Raw genomic sequence first — 24,456 nt, forward strand, 5'->3', positions numbered from 1 at the left:
GAATGGGTAGGAAAAATGGCTGCTCTCAAATCCCCCAAAGTGCAGGGCAAATTATCTCCTCCAAAAATAATCACTTTTCCATAGACTGGCACCGGGATGGAGTGGGTGTTCAGATTTATCTGTAGCAAGTTCAATTCTACACATTTGTAATTACTGAGACAATGTCAAAAGTGTCACCCAAAAGCTTGGATTTATAGAGAAGATGATACCAACACAGTGTCTCTTTAAAATGGACTGCCAGTGCAGGCTCCAAGCAGTTGGGTTTTTAACAGATGAAAGGTTTTATATACCCTTTAGTTAATGTACAGGATACCAAAATATTTTCTGTATTCCAACTGTGAGTGCAATTGAGAGCAATTATAAAAGGGGCACTTAATAATCCAGAATCCTCAACTGTTTTCATTACCCTGTTAAATACAAATAGTTTTGATGATAGCCAAGACCTGGAGGTGGAAAGAACACTGCAAACTCTTGGTAGGAGACAGTGCCTGTGCTGAGTGCCTCCTTAGCACTCAACCCAGCCTAACCATGCTGAGAGGACTCTCAGCACTCCCATTTTAGTGGAAGAATAGAAGCACTGAAATGTGAAGACATCACAGCAGTATACCCCACTCCCAATGGCAGTTTGGATGTAGGATTACCAGCATAATGGTTTTATCTTCAACAGTTAACACCATTCCTCTTACCCCAGTACAATTCATCTTTCTGCCAACACAACTGCATATTCACTGATGAAAAAAATCATGTGTCTAACTGCAACTCTCAAATCTGCATCAAACTTTGTGTTCCACAAATCTGGAGATCCCAGGGCTAGGAAGTCAATCCAGCCTTGCAGAGCTGTGCCATTCTGGCACAAGGAAAAGAAAAAAAAAATCATACTTAAGAAGAAAAAAAAAATTCTTCTCATCTTAATTTCCTCATTCAACAGCATAAAAACTGTGAGTCCGGGCATTGCCATAACTCGAGTCAGAATAAAGTTGCACTCATTTTTTTCTAAATCCTTCGTCAACAACCTTCACAAGCTTCTTTGCACCAGCTGCTATATTTTAAACGTAAGAGGTCTGCTTGCATGACATGACCTTTGCCTGCTTGCCTCTATGCAGTTAGCAGCTAGCTTAAGGACTTAGTGAAGAGCTCAAAATAATCCATCGTGGAAATGCTTCCATATGTGTATCCTTCTGGCTACAGAAGAGGTTCACCCTTAACATCTTGGATTTTGGACTTTGATTGTGCCTCTAAACGGCTTTCACCTTAACAAGAAGAGTTCAGCTTTAACTCCAGGTGGATAATGTACGGAGAAAAACGGATTCTGGGGATGAGTGCCTGAAAAGCTCATTTATTTCCAGTATTCTGCCCTGCAGCCGCACCATGTCGAGGAGCTGCAGGTTCCAGCAGCAATATCTGTGATGGCCAGTGATGCTAGCCATGGCTGGGAGCCCCAACCAACAGGCCAGGGCAACTGCTGGGATGGAAGCAGTGCGGGAGAACCCAGTGTTTCAGGATGTTCTTACCCCAGCACTGTCCCCAAAGGCATGGAGAAGGAGCTGGGCCTACAAAATCAAGTAAGCATCAGATTCCCTTCTTCCCTGATGCAGGACTATTAGGTTTAAATATATAAAATGCTTTGAACACCTAATGCAGCTGGCCTCCCAAGTTAAAGTTTATATTCTTGAAAGTCTTGTCTTCTTTGATTTATTTTGACAAGAGTTGAAACTGAACTATTTGTACAGGTATATGGAAAGGGAAGGGGAAAGAGCAAGGGACTTTTTTTTTTTTCCCCCAGAACTGACTTTTCACAACAACTAGACCAAAACCTCCTCTTTCTCTTACAAGTGTTTTTCAAATGGTGATCGAACAGATCCTGTGTGTTGGTACTTCAGCTGCCTTATGTCTCTTTGGGGGCTTGTGGGTAAAATTCCATGGGTTCATGAAGCAGATGCTTAATGATCACACTAGTTTTTCTGTTGTTGTTTTCATAGAATTCATAAAGAACATGGCATAAATGTCCTTGGAAATGAGCAGATCAAGCACGAGCCTGTTCTTTTTCTTTTTAAATTCTTTAAAAACTCTGCTTAGAGGTTATGTAGTTTTCTTTTTCTTTTTTTCTTTTTTTTTTTTTTTACTTACAGATCTGCTCCTGTTCCATAGATAGAGTACTTGACTTCTCCCCAAAGCCCTGAATCTGGATCTGTAGCCTTAAGAAAAGAAAATAAGAGAGTAATCCTTTACTGAATTGCAAAAATAAATGCTTCATTTTTCTTGTAACAGCAGGCCATGTAAAAACCCAAATGCTTTCCCCTCTTTTTGCTATCACATTTTTAGGAGGAAATCACATAACAAATGTGCACCCACAAAACTGCAAAATGTAACACAAGGAAATGTCACTGGCTGTCCCAGGGAAGGTGGTAAGGTGCCGCCTGTCTCCCGGCCAGGCTGGCGCCCAGAGGCTCCAGCAGGGAGAAAGCCACTAGATGGCTCCATCTATTGATATTTAACATATCCTTCCTTTAATAGAGATGAAGCTAATCTCAATGACACGAACAAACTGCCCACTCTCAAGCTTTCCTAATTATCAGTTAAATATTAATGTATATTCCCTAGACAAAATTATTTACTTTATATAGAGTATTTTTTAAGCCTCTGCTTGTTTAATTGATTCAATTTAAAGTAATGCATAGCAAATGTTTAGATCTATACGCAATCTTTCAGCTTTGTTTATATTTTAATCACTCTTGTGCCTGTATGACTTTTAGTAATGCAGATACCACACCAGATGATATCTTTGTTCCGGACTCTTGTTGGCTTCCTTTCTTAGCTCAGGATTAGGAAAGCTATTGATTTAGTAACAGCTATTCCCACAAGCTCCTGCTTCTCCGATAGCTCTGAGCAGGTGTTACATTATACTGTTGTATCTGGCCATCAAAATTCATGGTGGCAGTGGTTGATTCATTCATCTTCCCATTTAAATGTTTGAAAACTGGAACAACATCTTCAATTCCTGCACAGTTGACGTAACACACCTGCAGCCCTATTGATAGGTGGTTTTTAGTTCTCTGACATGAGCTCGTCAGATTCTCTCACCCCATAAGTTTGACCACAGTCTACTTTAGGATTGCCTAACTTTTCCTAAAACATTTGCACGCCTGGGACTTCTGCCAGAGTTGCCATCCTGGGTACTTGGAGTATCTCAGTTTGTCAAACGTATTTGTGAATCTGGGTCAAGTACTGAGTTGACAGCACATGACAGCAAATTTTACATGGACTCCTCAGCTACGCTGTCCTGTGCACCTTGGCTCAGAATGGCTAGTTTTGTTGCTTTTGCAAACTTTTTAAAAATTTCTTTTTTTTGCTGTCCCCCTCCTAGAATTTTTTATTCCTCTTGCTGCAAAGATGGTGATGTTTGGGAATCTCTGTTTTCTACAGCTTTCCTATTAGTTTGCTGTAGTAACCTTTTCTGTATTGTTTATGTTCCACTTCTTTCATTCTTCCATCCCTAAAATTTGCCTTCAGCACTTTATTATGCTGATTATTTAATATATTTTTACTTGCAGCCAGCCTGTGCTGGAGATGTCTGGCAATCTGCCTCTATCATCCTTACCCGTGAGGCCTCTGCAAGGTGACTTGCATCACCCACTGAGCCCCACATGGCCAGGAGCTTTCTTGGCTTTGTGACATGAGATCTGTTTCCAGTCCTAGCAGCTGCATTAAAGAGGTACAGCTCACACCAATGGCTGGAAATGCTTCTCCAGCACACAGGGCCCATGTAATACCCAGACTTTCTTTCTAAGAAAATGTGAGATACTGGAAAATCTATGGGCATATTTTTCCCACTGTGAGAGGATACTTACATAGGGATCTTTCTTTCTCAGCTCTAAGCATTTTAATTTGATATTCTTGCCTTCATTAACTGCCTAATTATGCATTTAGTGGCCAGAGTCCTCCCAGGAGGAGGAGACTAATACCTACTAAGCAGCCATCTTGTTTTCTTTTTAATCGTTCTTAAGCAAGCAAATCCAGTAAATCCAATTCCACTTAGTCATAACTGAATCTTCCTGTTGGACACTGATTAGACTGGGGCTTTCTTAGTACTTCCACACCATGTGATTTGTCTTAAAAGAAGATGGCCTTTAATTAAAAACCAAAGGAATTTTGTTGTTCTAAAAAATGTTTGCCTAAAACTTTATTTTTTCAGAAGTGACGGTTTTTTGTTGATTCTGGAAAGGAAATGGAGTTCAGTCCAGAAGCTGAATGGTGAGTAAGATTTGCTGCATGCTTCTTGTCCACTATTTTTAAGGTACTTGAACTGTCTCCACAGACACCTAGAAAAGAGAGCATTTCTTAAGAGATGAATGAAACTTACTGTAACAGCAACTACGTTTGAGCCCCCTGGAGAGTTCTCGGGGATCCTGGCAATGTAGTAGTCCGAGGAGAACTTCGGGACATTGTCATTGGTATCCAGCAAGCGTATAATTACGTCAGCTGTCGAGCTGAATTTCTCCGGTGTGTTCACCTCTATTGCAAGAAGCTGAGAAAAGCAGGAAATTACTACAAAGCAGCTATTAATACTTCTTAAAGGAGCTTCCTTCCACTACCCATGGCACACTGGTGCATTTTAGCCTGGTTGGACCAGACAGCGCAAAAACAGGGAGATGATGAGCTAGGTCAGTATGCAGCCTAGGCTTGTTTCTGCATGCTTGCAATGGGCAATCAAACTGTGGAAAGAGGACTTCAAACCTGTGTATACATATTAGACTTCACATGACAGATGCGGCTGGTCATAACTAACCAACACAGGTCGAAAAGCCATAGTAGAAGCAAGCAAACACCCATCCCTGGGCAGCTCCTAGAACTTAGGGAATCATAAGCACTGAATAATTTTGAATAATCACGTAAATTGAATCATGATCCTTTGCAGAGGAAGCATAAATTCTTCATCAGGAAAGAAGTCAAGGCAATAAACTGCATCAAACAGGATAAAGAGATGAGAGAACCAGTGCCCTGGGATGTTTGGAAGCAGCAATACCCCCACCCAAATGCAGGATGGTCAGGGATTGGGCGTGTACAGCAGAATCCCACTGCACAAAGTTTGTGAGAACTCCTACCGCCAGGCTTCTTGGGACTCTACCCTCGCTGCCTCATGCTCATTAGGACTTTATCTGATGATACCCACCGGGACTTTTGAATTGCCTCACTGTCTCTGAGGAGGAACAGAGAGCTCTGGCATAACATGTTCTCATAACTCTGCTCATCTGAAAGGGCAGGTGATCGCACACAGCAAGACCAGGGATGCAGAGAAGCCAGGAGCATGGATGTTCTGGCTGGCTGTCAGCAGAGCTTAACACTAGCCCATGCCTATCTCGTGCCTCAGCTGAGGGATGGCACTGCTGGGTTAGCAAGTTGGTTTTTTACATTGCCCCTTAATGCACAGCTAATTGATGCAGGGAAGGGCAGCCACCACGGAGAAGGAAGAGGATAACCCAGGAGTCCGGCATGTGGCAGTTCTCAGTAGGTAGCAGGGAGCTCTGGGATCCCTGCCTGGGAACAGACCTGAGCAAGTGTTTGGTGAGTCACCTCTAAAGCCTCAGACAAGCACTTTTCCACAGGACTTCAGCTACTTAGCGCCCAATGTTTTCTCTCTTATTCTTAGCCTAACACGAAATAGCAGCAGCGTTTCTCCTGTGTCTCTGTTTGCTCCTCAGCAGATGAGGGGAATGTCAGTAGGAAGCCTGAGCTGGTAGCGCAGCAAGCCTATTGTTCAGGTGGGGTGCAACTGAGCAAGAAAGAGCAGTTTCAGCAACAGGTATGGAGATACAGCGAGCCCGTCACAGCATCCAGCCCGGCGTCTGGTCCCTGACGGGTGGCTGCATCACACAGAATCAGCACTAGGACATCAGTCTTGGGCTCTGTAGGGGCTGAACCCAAATGACTAACACAATGACCAATGGTCAACCCTTTGGTTTTCATGCTTGGGCAAAGACCTAGTTAACACAAAGCGGGAGGACTCTAGAAACCTACTGGGGACAGCGCACCACTAATAGACTAGCGAGCAGGACATTTAACTGAGATATGAGAGGCTCAGCTGAAAAATCCAGCTGCGTGGGTTTTAATTCCTAGTAGACATATGTCCTAGGAGCTCCCTCAAAGAGGGTGAACACCTAAGTGAGCTTTGAGCTTTGGAAGGTGGAGCAGGGCTGCCGCAGCGTCTCCTGCTCCACTGGTGCAGCTCTTCTCTGAGACGAGGGCTGTGGGAGCTCATCCTTCCCGTGCCGCTCGACAGGGGCTCAGCCTCTCTCCCGACATGTCACAGCTCCCCTTGGGGCAGGTGACGCACACCAGCAGTGGCACGTGCTGTGATGGGGTAAGTCCCTGCTCTGCTAGGTTTGGAGAAGTTTGGATTGCCTAGAGGTGACAGGGTTTGGGGAGGGCAGGGAGCGGGTTAAGTAGACAGGGAAAAGGCTATCTCAGTATCATCTCCTGGAGCTGTTCCTATTGTGTGAACATTTATAATGGTTGGAAATAAACAGTGAAAGGGTTTTCGAAGAAATTGATCTTGAAGGATTGCTTGTAATTGCTATAGAACACATCTGCTCTAAAAGGGGAGTTTGGTCACTCCGCCTCTGTGCTAGCTTTTGTGTTTGGGAGTCTCGGATGATGTTACAGCAAAAGAAATTTTTGAAGGGACAGTCATACAGACATCAGTAAAAACCTGCTTGTGAGAAATCTCATCTCCTAAAGCAGCACAGAGATAAAATCTTACTGCTTATCAAGCACATGGAGCTATAACTAAATTATAACATCTACAGTGAAATAATCTTTGCAGCTGGAATCAGTCCATCTTAGAATACACTATGAGAGCTTAGTATTTTTACTTTGTTTTCTACATTCATTTTTTATTCCCTCTCCTTTTAGCAGCCATAGTCCAGCTATGTCAACATGCTGACAACATCTTCCTTCAGGGAGGGATTTTTGTCAGCTTACTTGCCTGCAATGTCTTATACAGAGCTGTATTGTTTGTTTTATGCAGAGAGAGAAAAAACCAGCATAAAACTATTAGTTCACAGAACCACGTATCAACAATTAATACAAGTGCCAGCAGAGCAAACTGAGATGTCATCTTAGAAGTGGCAGGTAGATTTTTAAAACAGAGTTTGATTTTGGCAACTGAACATAATTGCAGCCTCACCTGGTCCCTGTCTGCGGGAGATGTGAGCGTCTACAGAATGTGAGGGGTAGGTCCAGGCTCCTGTCGAGGCAGGATGTTCTCTAAGCTGAAGGAGGTGGAGGCAGGAGGTTTGGCCCCCAAAGCATGTCAGCCCATGACAAGGTGGGACAGCACTATCTGGCCCCTGTGGCAGAGGCACTTGAGATGTAAGAGGCCAGGCTGGAGGGGTATGAGTTACCACAGCTGCCACGCCTTGGGAAACCCACTCCAGCTCTTGGACAGCTGAAAATTAAGGAGGTCCTGACTACCAACTACATTGAAGAGCCAGCCCTAAATGGAAGATAGATTTTCTCTAGCAGCCTTTGCTTCGGGTAGTTTTTCAGTGCCTCTCCCAGTCAAATTAGCTTTAATTCCTCTCTGGCATTTTACTGTTCAATAACAAACCAGAGGAGAGGGATCATTGCTGACAGAAAAAACCCTGAAAATAGCTTCTCAAAGCTTCTGTGGCATACATGTTGAATAGAAATAAGAATATATTTCATCCAAAATTCTAACCAGAATGACTACATTGGCAACTAAAACTGGGTAGGAAGCGATTTGAACTTTTCAGGGAAATGGAGATGGCAATGAGGTCTTTATAAAGTATTTGCTACCATATATTACTAACATATCATCCAGCTGCACCTTCTTCATTTGGAATCTAGACAAAAGCTCTGCATTTTTAGCAAAGCCTTATGGTCTTTCTCCAGTAGAAATAATTTCATTAAAAAAAAAAAAAAAAAGAATAACTGCTTAAGCTAAAAAAATATATATCCTTTTTCCTGGTAATTAATTCTTTCAGTGTTCATGACAATCACACTAACTACTTTGATTTCTATTAGTATTCATGAGGAGACCATGTGTAACTTCTTTACTGGTCTTTTGGTAGTTTAACCTGAATAAATGTGTGCTTATTATAATTAGTTTCGGTAGCACTTTATAGCCCTTTCAGAATCTTCCATTTTAATACAGTAATGATGCCTCATTTTTGTAGCATCTATAACCTATGAAGCTCAAAATGACTAAGGAACATTACAAGAGAAGACATGAAGCATACTGCAGTGAAACTTGCTAAGGACACAAAGCAAAACATGTAGCAAGGGTGAGAACAAAATCCAGGAAGTTGGCTTCTGGACTGTGCAAAAAATGCTACTTTCTGTACAAAATTAAAACTAGCATATGTTAATACTCAGCCAGATAGTTTTGGCAATTTTTTTTTTTTTTTAATAATTACAGGGATTGTCTATGCCATTCTTTGCCGTCAGAACTGAACCATCTATACTCATGTTCAGAGGCAGCTGACACAAAACTGGACTACTTAATTATCTTGTTGATGAGCCAATGAATCCATCAGGGAAGGTGATAATGTGAGGGTCCAGCTTTTGGGTGAAAGCTGGTTCTTGTATGGCTGGCTTAGAGCATGGTGAGACAGCCTCAGGTCAGTCTGCAAAAGGCCATGTAAATAGATACACTCTGACAAAGGCAGTGAGCAATTTTCAGAAATTATCTTCCAGTCAGCTGGGGCTTTCAGCCTGCCAACATTCAAAAGCATGATCATGAACCAAATTACTTAGGACTAAGCAGGTAAAGTTCTGGCTCCAGAGAAATTAGGATTTCATCCTGTGAATTTATCATTGTAAGACCAGAAACAACACCCTTAGGGTTCAGTCTAGAATGACTCAGAGACACCAACATGTGCAGTTTCCACAGAGAGATAATGCTCAACATTTTGCACTGACTGGACTAAATTAGTCCACAGATGCATCCATTAAACTTTTGGAAGTTGATGAACCAGAGGCAGAAATTAGTTTCCCTTACATGGAATATAATGTCACTGACAATGAATGCATCAGACAGCTCCAGGTGGATTAAGAAGCTAAATCCCATCAGATACATAAGCCATCATACACATATCATATACACAAGCAGAGAGGACCCAGAAAGCAGAAGTACCTTGAAGGTTAACACCTTGAATTTTTCATAGTCAATAGCAGCAGAATTTTCCACTATTATTGTAACCTGAGCCTCATTCAGGACAGTTTGGGGAACCACTCGGAAGATGCCACCAGGTCCAACAAGACGGAGGTTGAATTTAGCATTGGCTCCCTGTCAATAAAAGCAGATACAGCATTGTTTTCAGTGACCGATGCATTTCTTACAGCCTAGATTAGCTCTATTTCTTCACACTGTATAAAATTAGAACGAGTCTTACTGCTTAGAGCCCTCTGCTCTCCATCCCTTAGGCAAGAGACTGCTAAGAAGCTTAGTTCTATAATCCCTCCAGCCCTGGTCACAAGACGGACACAGCTTTTCTTAAATAGATTGACAAGCTTGGTTATTCTTTCAGTCATAATGGAAAAACCCTGCAGCAGGACAGGCTAAGAGATGGATTCTTGTGGCAAGCAGCCTTGGGCTTCGTGCCACGCTCTGTGAGCTAGTGCAGGTGACAGAGACGACACCACGTGCACATTGGCAGGCAAGTCCTGCCTCCTCCTGCTTCTTGCCAGGGAAAGACAACTGAACGGCCCGAGTCAGAACAACAGAACCCTCAATAACCCAGCCTGTGTCGTACAGCTCACAGCCTGGGATGATGATGGAGAGCCACAAAGACGTGCAATTTTCAAACAGAGGTAGTACTCCACAATTTGCACTGAGCACATTAAGCTAGTCCAGAGTTACAGCCACTAAACCTTTTGAAAGTTGATGCACCTGGGGGGAGAGAGGAGCTCCACTTGTGCAGAATAAAATCTGACACACATTTGACAGCTCCAGGTGAAGTAAGAAGCCAAATCCCATTATATAGATAAACCTTCTAGCCAGAGAGGACATGGGAAGCAGCGGTATCTAAAAGGTTACCACCACTTGTGTGCGAGTTGGGAAGAGTCAGCCAGAGCCAGTTGGCCAGACTAATTCTTTTAAACCAACCTGGAGCACAGAAGAGAAAAGATGAAATGGGGATTCTCATATTTCTGCCTTACAGGGGAGGTGGGAAAATGAGCTGAGTCCACTTCACCAAGTTTGAGTTCACCAATTTCTCAAAAAATGTCATGTTTACACTGTGACAAACCAGCCAGATTCACTGCCTGGTGCCATGTTCTCCCCCTAGCATGAATCTTGAGATGAAGAATTTCTAATAATAACTTTCAAACAGGATAACTACTTTCAGCTGTATCCCTGGAAGGCTTGTTATGAGCAGTTCTTGCTGCAACCCTAGCTCATGTCAGGAGGAATCATAGAATCATAGAATGGATTGGGTTGGAAGGGACCTTAAAGATCACCTAGTTCCCCCCCACCCCCCCCACCCCCGCCATGGGCAGGGACACCTTCCACTAGACCAGGTTGCTCAAAGCCCCATCCAACCTGGCCTTGAACACTTCCAGGGATGGGGCATCCACAACCTCTCTGGGCAGGCTCTTCCAGTGCCTCACCACCCTCACAGTGAAGAAAAGTATTCAGCAGTAGTTCCCCAAGGGAAACAGAATAATCTTGGATCCAAATTCTGTGGTCTGCATTTTTGGTCATACAAACCCCCACAGCTACAGAGGTGGCAACAGGCTCTCTTTTGCTGGGTAGTAAAGCCAAACACACAAAGCCAGAGCTGCTGGACTAAGGAAAATAGCGCTGATGGGGAAAGCGGACCATCTGACCATACAAAGTGCTCTGCTCTTGGGACTGTACATGACTGGTGGGGAGAGAACTGCCTCCCTCTGACAGCTGAGTAATTTCTGACAGTGATGTCCACTGAACCCAGATCTACTCCGAGCAAGCCATGCTGCTGCATGTCTCCAAGCAGACAGCCATGGGACACAGGTGTGACTGAAGGAACAACAGCACTGAGCCCTTAGATGTGTCTGTCAGATGAAGAGGACTGGGGGAGAAATTTCTGTGTAATGTTCTTGCAAGTAAAGGTGGCATTTCCATCAAACTGTAGGCCGGAAAAAGACCTTGCCCACAGCTTCCTCCTCCTCACCTGTACCATTCACCCCCCCAAAACAAAGAGTCACTAATGGCTGTGACAGAAACAGACGTATGTTTATTTTTCTTCTATATAGTCCTTTTGTGTGGAAGGGAAACCATTGCATTCTATGCCTTAAAAGAAAAGCAACCCACCCCCCCCCTTCCGCCGAGTGATGTCTTATGCTGTACTAGGAAGCTTCTTGAGAAATCTATACAGTGTATTTGGCAATGTTTTCTGCTTATTTTATAGCCTAACTTGCAGCCTGAAAATTCTGTCAGCCTACATATGATACATATATATTTTGTCTCTAAATAGAAGAGATGGGTTTTGTTTCTTTCCTTCTGCAGCAACATCCCCCGTGACAATAGCAGGATAGACGTAGCACTGCTTTGAAAGCAGTCATTTATCTGCTTGCTCCAGAGCAGCAGGAGGGAGGGGGAAGAAGCTGGTGGGTTTGATAGAGTACAATACAGTCAAAACAGCACAATACTGAGCACAGTTATATAAGAGCGCTCTTTCCAATAGTTCTCAGATGCATTAAGCTTTTCTCTTGTCACTACCTAACCTCAGGCTAACTCAGATGGATGCCATTCATACAGTATTTAGCTTAGGGATCCCTATAGCAACCATCACCATAGTATCTACGGGCATCACAGGTCAGTGAGATAGCAGGCTGAGATGGATGGAGTCTTCTTTCTTTCTTTATCTGGTTAGAGTTAGTTTGGCTCTGGCATAATTTTTAAGATTACCTAAAAATGTCACTCCAGTGGGAATGATTTATCAAAACATGCACTGCAGACTCTGGCTGTAACATAAGGGCCAGAAGGATAATATATTGTAATAAAACCAATGTAAGGGTATAGACTATTGTTTCCAGCAGTGGCTGAGAAGATACAGACAGCAATTGCACTTGAAATTTACTACTAAAGTGATTGGAAACTCTAAGTAAATCTCCAAAGGGAGTACATTCTTGGACATTACACTGACAACAGCTGAATGTAACCAGTAGTTAGGGGAAGTTCGTAAGGACTATTCAACTTTAGTCACCACAAGAACTGGGCTGCAGCTTTAGGACCACCCTTCTCATTGACGTAACAGCATATGACAGACTAAGTATACTTCTGGATCCAAACTCTCTGTGGTAACGGACCCTACAACTACTTTGTCTGCCCTAGGCTTTTGGGGAATGCAGGTGAAATAGTTGTGTTCCTAAAATGACATTTCCCCATCTGACAGCTCTTCCTAGTCTTTGGGAAAGTAGGGCAGGAAAACTCAAAGTCCACATAGTTTCCATTTACCTGATCTGAATCATTGACTGTAATCTTCAATCCCCTCAAGATTTCACCCTCTGGGGGATGCTCATACATGGTCAGTTCAAACCTGTTCTGGGGGCCATTTTCTCCATAGAAGGTTGGTGGATGGTTGTTGAGGTCGACCACCCGTATAGTCACCATGGCAAAAGCGTACACTGAGATGTCACCTTCCTGACTGACTTCAGATGCCTGCAGCAGACAGGAGAGAGAGAAGAATGATGAGGGTATACTCTTTCCTCAGTTCCATGTTCAGGTATTGTTCTGCATGTACAAATCACCCTAAGACACTAGCTTGTATGAAGATTCACAGCTTTATATTTGTCTAGAAATCTCAGTCCATTTCACACTGAAGTTTATGATGATTAGAAGATTATGGTAATAAAGCAGTCCCAATAAAGCCCCAGTGAAAGAATTCTCCTCCTCATTTTGTGAGCTTAGTAACTCACCCCAGGTGAAAACAGTTCTCTAAAGACAGATAATCTAATAGAGGCAAGATAATTGCTTGCCTAAAGTTTTGACAGAATAGAAAAGGAAGACAATCTTTAAATTTGCTGTGGTACCACATGTAGTTGATTTTCACATTGCTGCAAGGACTGCAGCCTTGAAAACTCCGTGAGAAAAACTGTACTTGCGGTATTCAGGCAAATATTTGAACAAGAAAAATGACACGCCTTTTTTTTTTTTTTTTTGAGATTTAGTTCCTGATTTACAATTCTGCTTTGCTGTCTAGACGAGCTTAATTTAAACTGGATATAGTTTGGAGAGACAAGCAAACCTAGCTGTCATTTTTCTGAACTGAAAGATCAAATCTCTCTGGGTTTCAACAATTCCAACATGCAGCCTGATTCACTGGATTGAACCTAAGACGTTTCTTCTGTCAGGACAGAAACTCCAGCTGGGGTTTTGGTAACAAAACAGCTATCTCTAACATGCTTTTTTGCTCAAAGGGCTCAAAACCAAAGGCACCAGACTGCTAAATTTCTCTGAAGATGCTAGTCTGGTAAATGAAGTGCCTGTCACTACCTATGCTGGGTAATACAACACCCTTTTGGTTTCTCAGACAGATTTTGTAGCCTGCACGAGCTCTGGGGTCGCCACAGATATAACTAGACCAGAAAAGCTTGCAAGGGCTTAACTAATCCTGTATCTGGGAAGCACTAGCAGACGGCAGCAAATCAGAGAGTTAGGGGAAGAAACGGACAGACAATGGACAGACAACGGGAACTCTATGATCTCCCATGTTCAGCAAGCTGCTTGAGCCCACTAGCAAGCAAGTGCCCTTGGGGATGCTACACTGGTTCTGGCAGTGTGCAAGGCATCAGAGCTGCCTTGAGACAATATTGTCCTTACCATGACAAACTCTTGTCTTTATAATATGTATTTGCTGAAGAAAACTGATATAGTCTTCACAATTTAACTCTACAGTTTTAAACTCTTGGTCTTTGGAAAATGCTTCAAATAATGCAGCCTGTCACACTGATACTAGCTCATTGAGGTGTTAGCATGAATTTGTATGTGGCTGATCAACGCTTCAGGAGTGGATACTGATTTGACATTGCATGATCTACCCCAGTCCTATTACTAATCATAGATTGGACAGTTACCTATCTCATCACATAGAGATTGCATGACATTAATTCCCAGTTTAGCAATAAAATCTGAAAACACAGAGAACAGTCATCTACATACTGTAAAGGATGTTGACTTCGCTAGACTCAGAGATGAAATTAGGACAAGATGACTTCACTTGAAAGAAGTAATTTGAGACACTAAATATCCCAAGCAACAAAAGCAGTTTGTTCTGTTTTATACTATCTGGCACTCTGCTCAAATATAGGAGGTAGCTTCTAAAACAGGTAAAGTCAGCTATAAATTGAGCTATTTTAGAAAATCATGCCTAGTCATGGCATTTAAGACCAATGGTCTCCAAGAAGCCACAGAACATACCTGAACTTTTAGTTCGTACACTTCTTTCTTGAGCTGATTTGGGCTTTTAATAACAGAAATAGCTCCAGTTGTGTTGCCGATTTCGAATGAACCTTCACTTCCTGCAATAAAACCAAGATGCTCTAGTTACATGCCACACTTCCTTTTTCTGAACAAGCATGAGCAATCAACCATACACTTCATTAAGCATATCTTTGTCCATATGTGGATCCGTATCTATTAGTAGATCTGAAGCCAAATTTCAAAAATGAAGAATTCCTATGCCTGGTCACAGTGAGATGAAAACACAGATGAGGGCCAAAAGGGTTTCCTCCCCTAGGAACGGCTCAGTAGAGCTCTGCCCCTATGGGCAGCTGCCCTCACTTTCCTCTTCCTACCCTGGTCAGGTTCCCTTCAAGTCTCAGCAAGCAGACATGCAAATTTGGTATTCATTTCTATTATGCTGTCTTCTTTATATGCTGGTTTAGACAAAAATAGACATTCCTCATTTTAATTAGCAAATGCATAATTAAGTCTCTGAGAAACAAGAACATTTCTCTGACTAATATCAGCTAAGGTGAGAAGCCTGACAATCTGTCTGAAAAACGTAGTCACTCCTTCTGCAGAGAGCATCTCTGGAGAAGCATCTTCTGGCCTTAGAAATTCAGTTGTTAAAAAACTCTCAGCCTCTTGCAAGGCTGTCCTGAGCAAAAAGGGATTTTGGAGGATCTGGGGTGAAACCCAGGCATTTTGCCCTGAGGCAGAGTCTGACACAGGCAGGGCAGGGCTGCAGGCTGACTTTGCTACCGCCGACCTCACTTCCATTGTTCTGAACAGCAGATCGGTTACAGGGCTGCAGATCCTTGAGACCTGGTCGATTTGTGCTGTAGCAAACGCCAGCTCGCAGAGAGGCAGCGGTGTCTCACCACGGTGTCTGCAGCCACCTCGCCATCAGGGCCAAAGCTCAGGGGCCCTGCCCTGCTCTGCCAGGGGGCTATGGGCACCCCTGGCTGCTAGCTCACGTTCAGTATTGGCCACAGCCTACGCTTCGTGGCAGAGCCTACCATTGAAAGGAGAAGAGAGGAAAACCCTTACAACGAAGGAGATCAAGCCTTCAGAAATAAAGGATGATGACCTGAAAGCCCAGTCATTTTTCTTTTTCTGTAACTCAATTCCAATGCTGACTTTTAAACCATTTGATAGAATCCCGTTTTGCTAATACCTGCAATAACTGCAACTTCATTAAAGTACACTAGACACAACATTGAACAGATATTGACTCATACAATGGTCAATTATTAAGATACATTGGCCTGGAAAGTACATCCTGACTGAGAAGAAGCTTAAGTCAATAGTGGTTTCAAGCCACCATACTTCATGTTATTGTCTAGTTATCACAGGGAAATTGGTAACTCAGAGTATGTAGCTTTATGTGTGTTCCTTCGTACAGCGTGTTCAGAGAACTGGAGTATTTTCTAAAATTATCCTACACTCCCTGGATAAAAAATGCTTATGAAGAATAAATAATTTCCCATTTGCTGTTAGTATTTTCTTGCCCTTTGACAACCTAGCCTGCAGGTACTGGAATAATGGCTTCTCATGACTAATGCCAGGGTTTGAAGTGCAGGGGCAGAAACCTATTGTAATCTTTTGTTCTCGATACATTTCTTCAACTTTCTATGCACTAAAAGCATATTCCCTTCCCCTCTTTTCCATTTCATGCTAAAAAAATCCTGTGTTAATGTGCATGAGGAAAGCCTGCTCTCCATTAAGTCATATTTTGTGCTACTTGTCTGTTATCTCCTTCCATCTTCCATCTTTTCCACTTTTTCCTAATCACTTACCTTTTTTATCCCATAGCACCTTTTTGGTCCTCCTCTATTTTCTTCGGAAATCTAGTATCTTTCCTCATTAATCCTATTTCCCTTTGACATTTTCCCTGGTTCACCTGCCTTCGCTTATTCTCCTTACTCAATTTCTCCCTTGTCTAGTATATTTTCATCCCAATTACTTTGTTTTTACTCTTCATTCTCCACCTTTCTTTTTATTTTTTCTAATTTTCCATCTATTCTCTTCTGCAACCTTTTTTTTCCTCAATGTTCCTACCTTCCTTTTACCCACTTCTATCTATTCCCTTGCATTGAGGAGAAGGAACCTCAGCATGGATCCCATGCCACATCAAGGCAAAACCTCAAATGCAATCCTTTCTGTCCTCTCTAGACCTTGCTATTTAGATCACATAACACAATGAAGAAATTACTGCATAGCTCTGCAACTATACCTCAGATTTCTCTTATGAAATTTTGGGATCTCTCACACCTGGGAGTTGGGGTTCCCAGTTGCCATGAGGTCTTGTTTTGGAGGAAGAGAGAACCAAACGAAACTAAATTTGTAGCTTGGGGTTTAGTTCAGCTAAGATGCTGACTTCACCAGCTAATGAATCATCAATTCAGCTAAGTCTCACATTTATGCTATTGAAAGATGTGCAACAGACTCAGAATAGCTGATGAAAAGCATTAATCTTCTGATAACATCTACTTTCTTCCAGTGCAGTGTACAGCTAGTGTCTCTTCACTGGTAAATAAAATTTCTTCCAAGAAATCAGAGCTTTGACCGTTTAGCCACTTTAATCACAGTATTAATGAAAATATCCCTCTAAATACCATGTCTAGGTTTCCCAATGCATTCTCTCGCCTCCCAGATTAAATGATAGAGATGCTCAGTAGCAGCGAATGCATCTCCGTTTACACTTCGTGAAATGACAAGCAGGCTACTGATGCCTAACAAATCAGCAACATTAACAATTCCAAGCGTAGTTCTGTGAAGCAGATATTAAAACTCAGTGAATCGTATCTTGGCTGTTCTCTGGTAGACAGGGCCCTGGAGTTGTTCGAGGTACCTGACATTATTTCATGAGATTTTGTCTCAGCTTTATTGAGCTCTAGCATATCCCATTCTAATTCAATGTCAGATCTAGTTTCGACTGCCCTTCAGATTTCAGACGAGACAAGTCTACTCACCGTTCACGATGCAGTAATGAATACTGTTAGGCTTTCCTCTGTCTCCGTCAAGAGCAACAACAGTAAGGACCTCAGAGCCCTGGGGAGAAATGGGAAATCACAGTCTGTGGGCTCAGATCAAAGAGTGGTGAAATTGCAACTGTGTATTAATAAACCGAACTTCTGTAAGTCTTTCTGCAGTGAGGTGTAGGAGGGAGAGTGGGTAATTTTGCTTGTGCTCTATGGGGAACACAGCAAGGGCCATTGACTCCCACCCGGAAAAAAATCAGTGCTTGGCTTTGCAGAGCAGGAGCTGAATGCTCCTCCTCGGACCAACTCTGTGTTGGTCCTCCATCGATAGTTTTAGTTGTTCCCGCACTACCTCCACGCAAGTTGTTCCCGTTGTACCTCCACGCAAGGTGGGGACACCCCTGCTGCTGCTCACTCCCTGCGGACCCCGCTGTGCCCCCTGCCCTCGCCAGCCTGCTGCCAGTGCCGTGCCGCTGCCTGCACCGAGGGCAGAGCAACCTGCTGCCGTGCCTGGGCCTCCGCTGCCCCAGGGGGGCCAGGGCTTGGCGCAGCCTCAGGGCATGCCGTGCGCCTGCCAAGGGACCGGTGCCGGTGCTCCCAGTGCTCGGCCCCCTCCTCCTTTTTCCAACTCAGCTTTGGGTGAGGACCAGAGGACCAGCAGGAGCACTGCGCTGCTCCCCACGTGGCAGTGATGACGGCGTGGGTGTGAAATGGCTGCACACCCCACGTGGCCACGGGTGCCTCTGCCACAGAGGCAGTGGGAAGCCGTGGCCAGGGACGCCTACCTTGAGCCACAGACTTCGACAGGGGATTTGGAGTAACCAAACTGAGACCCGAGGGTCAGTATGGGTCAGTACCAAGATACCCTCTGGTAGCTGCTGCGTAGGGTCCCGGCGTTGCTGCGTGCCCCGTGGCTACACAGTGTGCCGAGACACAGGCAGCTGCTGAGGAGTCATCAGTTCATTTTGGTCCTGCCTAATTAAGTTCAGACAGGCAGCAAAAGAAAGCAGAGATCACAAAGCAACTTGGCCCACGGAACATTTAGGGCATGAAATTGTGATGAAAATTATGGTGATTTAACTGCCCTTAAACCTTCACTGTCTTTCTGTGCAAGTAATGTGGCCGTGGGCCATACGTATAGAACTTGTGTACTGGAGACCATTTGCTTGTGTGACCACTCCTATCAACTCAGAGGGATGATGACTGTCAGCATTAAAATGTGCACCCAAGTGGCAATGAGCTGTGCGATTTAGGCCTCTGAACTAAAGTGGTGCTGTTTGGGGCTGCAAAAACAAAGAATGTTGAAGTAACTGTCAGTTAATCACAAATGGCAACAACAAACATTTTCATGACAACCCTTGAGTGAATTTTTCAAACAGGAGCGAGGCTCTGTAAGAGCAACTGGAAATACAGAACTGTATTTATTATCATTTATGCTGGAAGCTGCAATAAATTCTGCCTACTGGGCAAAACACAGTGCAGTCCCTTTGAAGGTGACAGAGTACTTGTAAATCCTGACAACTCCACCAAGGAGAAAAGAAGCAAGTTTACAAAATTAACACCAAACGTGTAAGCAACACTAAAATCAGCTAGTGCATCTCTCTCTGGGGAGTTCATTCTAATAGCAAAACCCACAGTGGGAAGGACGAATTCGTGCTTCCATCATTACAATATCATAATGGTGTAAGTTATGAGCTCAGGCTGGATGTAATTAACATTTATTGCCTCCCATTTCCATAGTAAACACTAACTCCTGCGTGCACCTGATAGTTATTTCAAGATCTATATGTAACTATGCAGAATAAATCAATATACATAATAGCATTCATTTCAAACATCTGCAAAGTACACAAGCATTACTTCTCTGCCCTGCTGAAATGTAACAGCCTAAGCACTGAATTGTAATATACAGTCATGCAAGGGCTGCAGCATACGTTGGAGTTCTGGACAGAAAGTAAAGACACAATCTTTCCTGAAAGTCAAGGGAAGATCAGGTGAACAGTGTGCAATCACACTGCCAAAGAGATCAATATTCTAGGGTTGGGCAATGTCATGAGTAGACACCATTTCTTGTCCTATGTATGAAGAAAATGTTAATTAAATCTTGTGTATCGGGGGAAAGCGGATCTATACACAGTATCATGCCACTGCTTAGATATAGAGAAAATTCATTAGTTTGCAGCTTCAAGAATAATACGTGGTTGAAAGCATCACGGTGGATATAATAAACTAATTTGCTAAGCTGTGTGCTCCCTTTTAAGCGAATCTGCCATCAGGCATTTCTGAGGTGATGGCACAGCCAGAAGCTCGGTGTTACTCCTTGGACTCTGTGTGTGTCTGTGATACATACAAAGTGGTATATTCAGCAGCAGACACATGCTGACAGATGCAGTGTCCCCACGTGTACGTGGTGTATGCCCCAGCTTGCTTGATAATCTGGTGGGTTTTAGGCCTGGAGGACTTCCTGGCCCACTCTGCCTATCTAGCCATCATTGAGCAGAAAGTACCCTGCATTTTGGGGATATCAGGATTGCTTCGCCCTAGGTGATGTCCATGGGACAGCACAAAGAGTGTAGAGCATTTGGGCATAAATTCTCCCCACACCTTGCACAACCAGCTGCTGATACCGGACTGTTCAGCTAGAAAATAAAAGCACCGTGAGACCACACAGCACACGAAGGCTTCTAGCATGATGTGTTCAGGTGAGGTAAGTGGCAACCCGCTTAAGCCTTTAGCCACGTGCCTCTGCAGGTCTCAGCTACAGACGAACTCTTAGTCACTGTCTGGGCTTAGACCAATGTAGATGGGAAGAATCCTTTCTGACTTTAACGACAGCAACAGGAAGCCTTGCATGGCAAATTTGCAATGGATGTAAATAAGAACAAGTCTGAGATTTGGTCAGCTCATTTCACCTAGGGGTCAAATCAGAGTTTAGGTCCCAGTTTCCAATAAAGCCTGTGCTAGAAACCATAGGGCTATCTTGACTGAGATGTGAAAGGTTGCACTTGTTCTCCTACAGGTAAACCCCAGCACTTACTGCGAGTGTATCCTCATAGACATATCCATAGTAGGGAGTCCCGATGAACATGGGAGGAGTGTCCTGAACATCCTCCACATTGACAGTAACTGTTGTTGTGGCTGAAAACACTTTGTTGTCTCCCCTGAGCTTCCCACCACCATCCTAGAAGAGAAGTCATCGTCAGAGCCCTCTGCTAAAACATGTCTGCAAATCAGCTTATGGCATTGCATGCACCTCATGAGCCTTCAGAAGCACAGTCCCAGAAATCCCTTCTCTCTCTCAACACACAGATTAATCTCTGCTGCCCTATTCCCTTCTCTTTTCCATTTGTCCTGCTCCCTCTCGGATTAGGAAGACAGCTTGCAGTATCTCAGAAGTAATTTCTTATATTAAAAGTGGTTGTGCCGATATATGTAGTCATACATGACCTTTTATCAACAACACGGGGGACAGGGAATTCAGGGTTTTTTCAAGGAAAAAAGAATGCTTGAAACTGATGCAAAAATTTAGCGACTAAGGTCTACAGCTTTTCATCCCACACACAGTCTTGTCAAAAACACAAGACAACGCACAGTAGCAAGGGAGCGCATTTCTAGGGGGAAATTAAAGAGTGCACATGATCGAAATCTCCTAGGGACTCTTACGTGATAAAGTGAAAGCACGGAGGAGCTGTGCAGCCAAGAACTGTTAGATAGCCACAGTGTATAAACAGTCTCTGGGGACTTGTCTACCATCAACTCTGTGCTACAGGTACAGCAGAGCCAATCAGAAAGATGACTCGCAATTTTAGAAGCTTTTAACACCCTCAGTCTCAGAGTACCGGCTGGAGGTCAGTAGTCATGCTGGTGTATAAGAGTGTGAATTGTTCAGCACGTCTGCTGTACCAATTCTAAAAATTCCATTTTTTGGAAAAGATATGCTCATCTTTTTCCTCCTTACTGCCCCAAAGGCAGCATTTAAGCCAAATTTGTTACTTCTCCTCAAATGAACCCCGGCTAAATAAATACATAAAAAGATCTGTATGTTTTTCATAAAACATGAGAAACTCAAAGTCCCCATAAGTAACAGCAAAATCATCCCCTTTCCACCCATGCGAGTCTGTGTGACAGGTCCCCACAGGATCCTGAGCGACTTTACTTCAGAATCCATAAACTTTTAATGCCTAATGAATCCCCAGCCGTGCCACAGGCGCAGCACTGCTGAGAATGACAGTGGCAAGAAGGGATGTGCAGCAATATTTGCAGGATTTGAATAAGTTCCTGCCACAAGGCAGCAGAGAACCGAAAGAACGAAACGTGCACAGATATTTCCAGACAAGAAGTCGGTCACTTGTGCTGCACCGGCTCCAGCTGTGCCCTGTGCCGTTCTGTGGCTAACGACTGCAACCCGCACCGCCTGCCTGCCCGGGGTTTGCCCTTGTTGCGGTGGGGCCATGCCCTGGGCAGCACGAGGGAGCCCTGAGCACCTGCACGGGCCTGAGGGCTGATGCTTCTGGAAGCTGGGGCTGCAAACGCCAGCCCTTCCCTTCTAGGGGACTCTCAAAATGCACAGGTGACTTTCTGCGGTGGGCCTCGCTATCCTGGCACTGGGGCCCGAGCGAAAGGTGGGAAACCCACTCCCCAATGCCTCCAGATGTTGTTCGGCAGCAGACACCGGTCACCTTTCCTCCCCCACTTTTCCGTGTTCCCCCCCACACCTCCAGATGTTACAGAGGGAGTGACTCTGCCGCCTCAATGTTATGCTTCATGTTTCAGCAATCCTTTAAGTCACACTTGTATTTGAACTGATCAGTCCTACCCAAATGCAACCCCCCACCTCCTCTAGTTTCAGATAAAAGCTTTATACTTTGGCTACGACGATGACAAAATGTGTTCTTGATTTCTCATAGTCCAGGGTGACCCCTGTTTTGATGCGCAGGACACCACTGTGCCGGTCTATTGTAAACTTATTAGCATGGATGTTCTAGAAGAAAAGAAGAAACAGTGAGAGATTACAGGTATGGAAATAAAATTGCCGTAGGGATTCATCTTTTATTTCATCTGCTAAGGGAAAAGACTAGAATAATGATACAGTTTGGGTGAATAATGTATTTGATGAATTTCACCTCTGTGTGTTTATGAACAATTCATGAACCAACCACAAGACTCTCATTATTCAGAATAAATCAGTTACCTGCAATGTAGATTTTTTTAATCTTTTAGTATTTCATTGTGAAATCTTTGGTTAACACAATTCATTGCATGGAAGGAGGTAGGGAGGCTTAGCAGAAAAAAAGATGAGGGCAAAAGGAAGAAGAAAAAAGGTGTTATCCCTTAGTATTTCAAAGTTCTACTGGCTTAAAAAAAAGCAGGAAGTTTGCATGCATAGATTGTTGTCAACAGAGTGGTGTTTTGGTGAATTTTGTGATATACAAATAATAGCTAAAAGACATCTGATTTCCAAAAAGGCCTAAAAATGTCTCCCTCCATTCTTCTGGACTGGAGGGATCTATAAACACACTTCCATTTGGGCATCCATATACAATAACCACTGTCGGATAATCTTGGCCTTTTCACTAGACATCACCACCTGACTACTCAGACTTTCGGAGAGGTTTTTTTCATGCAACTTGAGAATTCCCAGAGACTGTGCCAAAAGACATGGCAACATTTTTTCAACAAATACACAGATTTTTGCCACACAGATATATCAACTAGACATAGAAGTCTGAAATTGCTGTTCCTTGGCTTCACAGGCTACCAGCTTAGTGGAAAAACCCTGTGCAAAATTGCATCCTGCACATATTATATTTTAAAAGGATCATAATTCATGAAATGAAAACTAAATTCCAACAAGGCACTCAAGGTGTTCTTTCAGAGTATGCCCAAACTCTTAACAGGATTAGATTTAGTGCTGTGTAAATACCTTCCAACTTGTTTCCATATCCATATTTGTATCCAAAGTAAATATTGCAACAAATTGGCTTTGGTTTTTTTTTTTTCTGTTGCCTCTTGAATAAGGGGAACTGCAACTAATCTGGACAAAGCTGCTTGTGGGAAGAAGGAATTTGAAGGATATAATGCAAAAAGTTGCCATTTTGGCATGCAGAAGGTCTGTAATACAGAAATTCAGCTTTAAATACGGAGCTCTTTCTGTTCTTCACCAGCGGGAAATAACTGAAAGGCTGGTTTCAAGCAGGCACAGCTTTGTCAGTGAGAAGACTTAGTACCTCATATTTCACGCCGTGATCCAGGTCTCAGTTATGCACCAGCCTGCTACACCAAAGTGCACATTCAGGTTTCCAGCGCATTTTGCTTTCTAAAGAAATCTATTTCATGCTTTAGAAATCCCACATGCATACAAGATTACAAGTGAGATTTGCTCTCCCTGTCACTCCAAAGAAGAGGCTAATAAGAGCCCTGCTGCGAGGAGTCCTGCTGGCAAACATAGGAGTGATAGTGGCAACTCCATCTCCTCCTCCTGCCTGCTGGACTGCACTTGGCTGCTTGCAACTTGACAATATCCATTTTGTCAATGCTTGTTTTCTTGTGCATGGTACGAAATTGGTCCTATAGACACTAGTAGCAGGCTCACTCCTCAAAATCTTTTTTTTAACCTGATTTCTGAGATCTCAGTAAATGAAAGATGATTTTTGAAGGTACGGGTAATACCTTACCTGCAAGAAGTAGGTGATACTTCCTCCAGAACCTGTATCTTTGTCCACTGCCTCAATCTTAAAGATACTGCTGCCAGAGGGAGCGTTCTGTGACCAGAAAGAGTTACGAGTCACACAAAGTGGAAAACCAGGTGAGTTAGAAGAAATGAAAAATGAGCATGCAAGGAGGCAGAAAAAGAGAATGATAGTAGAAAGAATATAAAAGCACTGAGGGAACCAAAGAGCAAAAGAAAAGAGGGAAGAGATTAAAAATGAAGGAAACTGGAGAAGAACAAGAAGGAAAAAAAACTTTTTGGAATAAAAATGACAGAAAATCTCAGCTAAGACAGAGTGCATCCTATTCCCACTGAAGTCA

General features: G+C 43.4%; 1 protein-coding gene across 2 annotated transcripts in view; it reads right to left on the bottom strand.

Moving 5' to 3' along the window:
• CDHR1 (cadherin related family member 1) overlaps positions 1-24,456 on the bottom strand; it is a 47,043-nt gene that overhangs the window by 10,213 nt on the left and 12,374 nt on the right. For both annotated transcript variants that reach the window (XM_075025597.1, XM_075025598.1), the window contains 9 exons: positions 24,102-24,188; positions 22,292-22,408; positions 20,465-20,608; positions 17,419-17,497; positions 14,420-14,520; positions 12,458-12,661; positions 9,155-9,307; positions 4,361-4,525; positions 2,128-2,195 (listed from right to left, as the gene is read on the bottom strand). In XM_075025597.1, the coding sequence (XP_074881698.1) occupies positions 2,128-2,195; positions 4,361-4,525; positions 9,155-9,307; positions 12,458-12,661; positions 14,420-14,520; positions 17,419-17,497; positions 20,465-20,608; positions 22,292-22,408; positions 24,102-24,188 (1,118 nt within the window). The remainder of the gene's footprint in view (positions 1-2,127; positions 2,196-4,360; positions 4,526-9,154; positions 9,308-12,457; positions 12,662-14,419; positions 14,521-17,418; positions 17,498-20,464; positions 20,609-22,291; positions 22,409-24,101; positions 24,189-24,456) is intronic.

Source organism: Buteo buteo, chromosome 4, assembly GCF_964188355.1.
Source record: "Buteo buteo chromosome 4, bButBut1.hap1.1, whole genome shotgun sequence".
Lineage (NCBI taxonomy): Eukaryota > Metazoa > Chordata > Aves > Accipitriformes > Accipitridae > Buteo > Buteo buteo.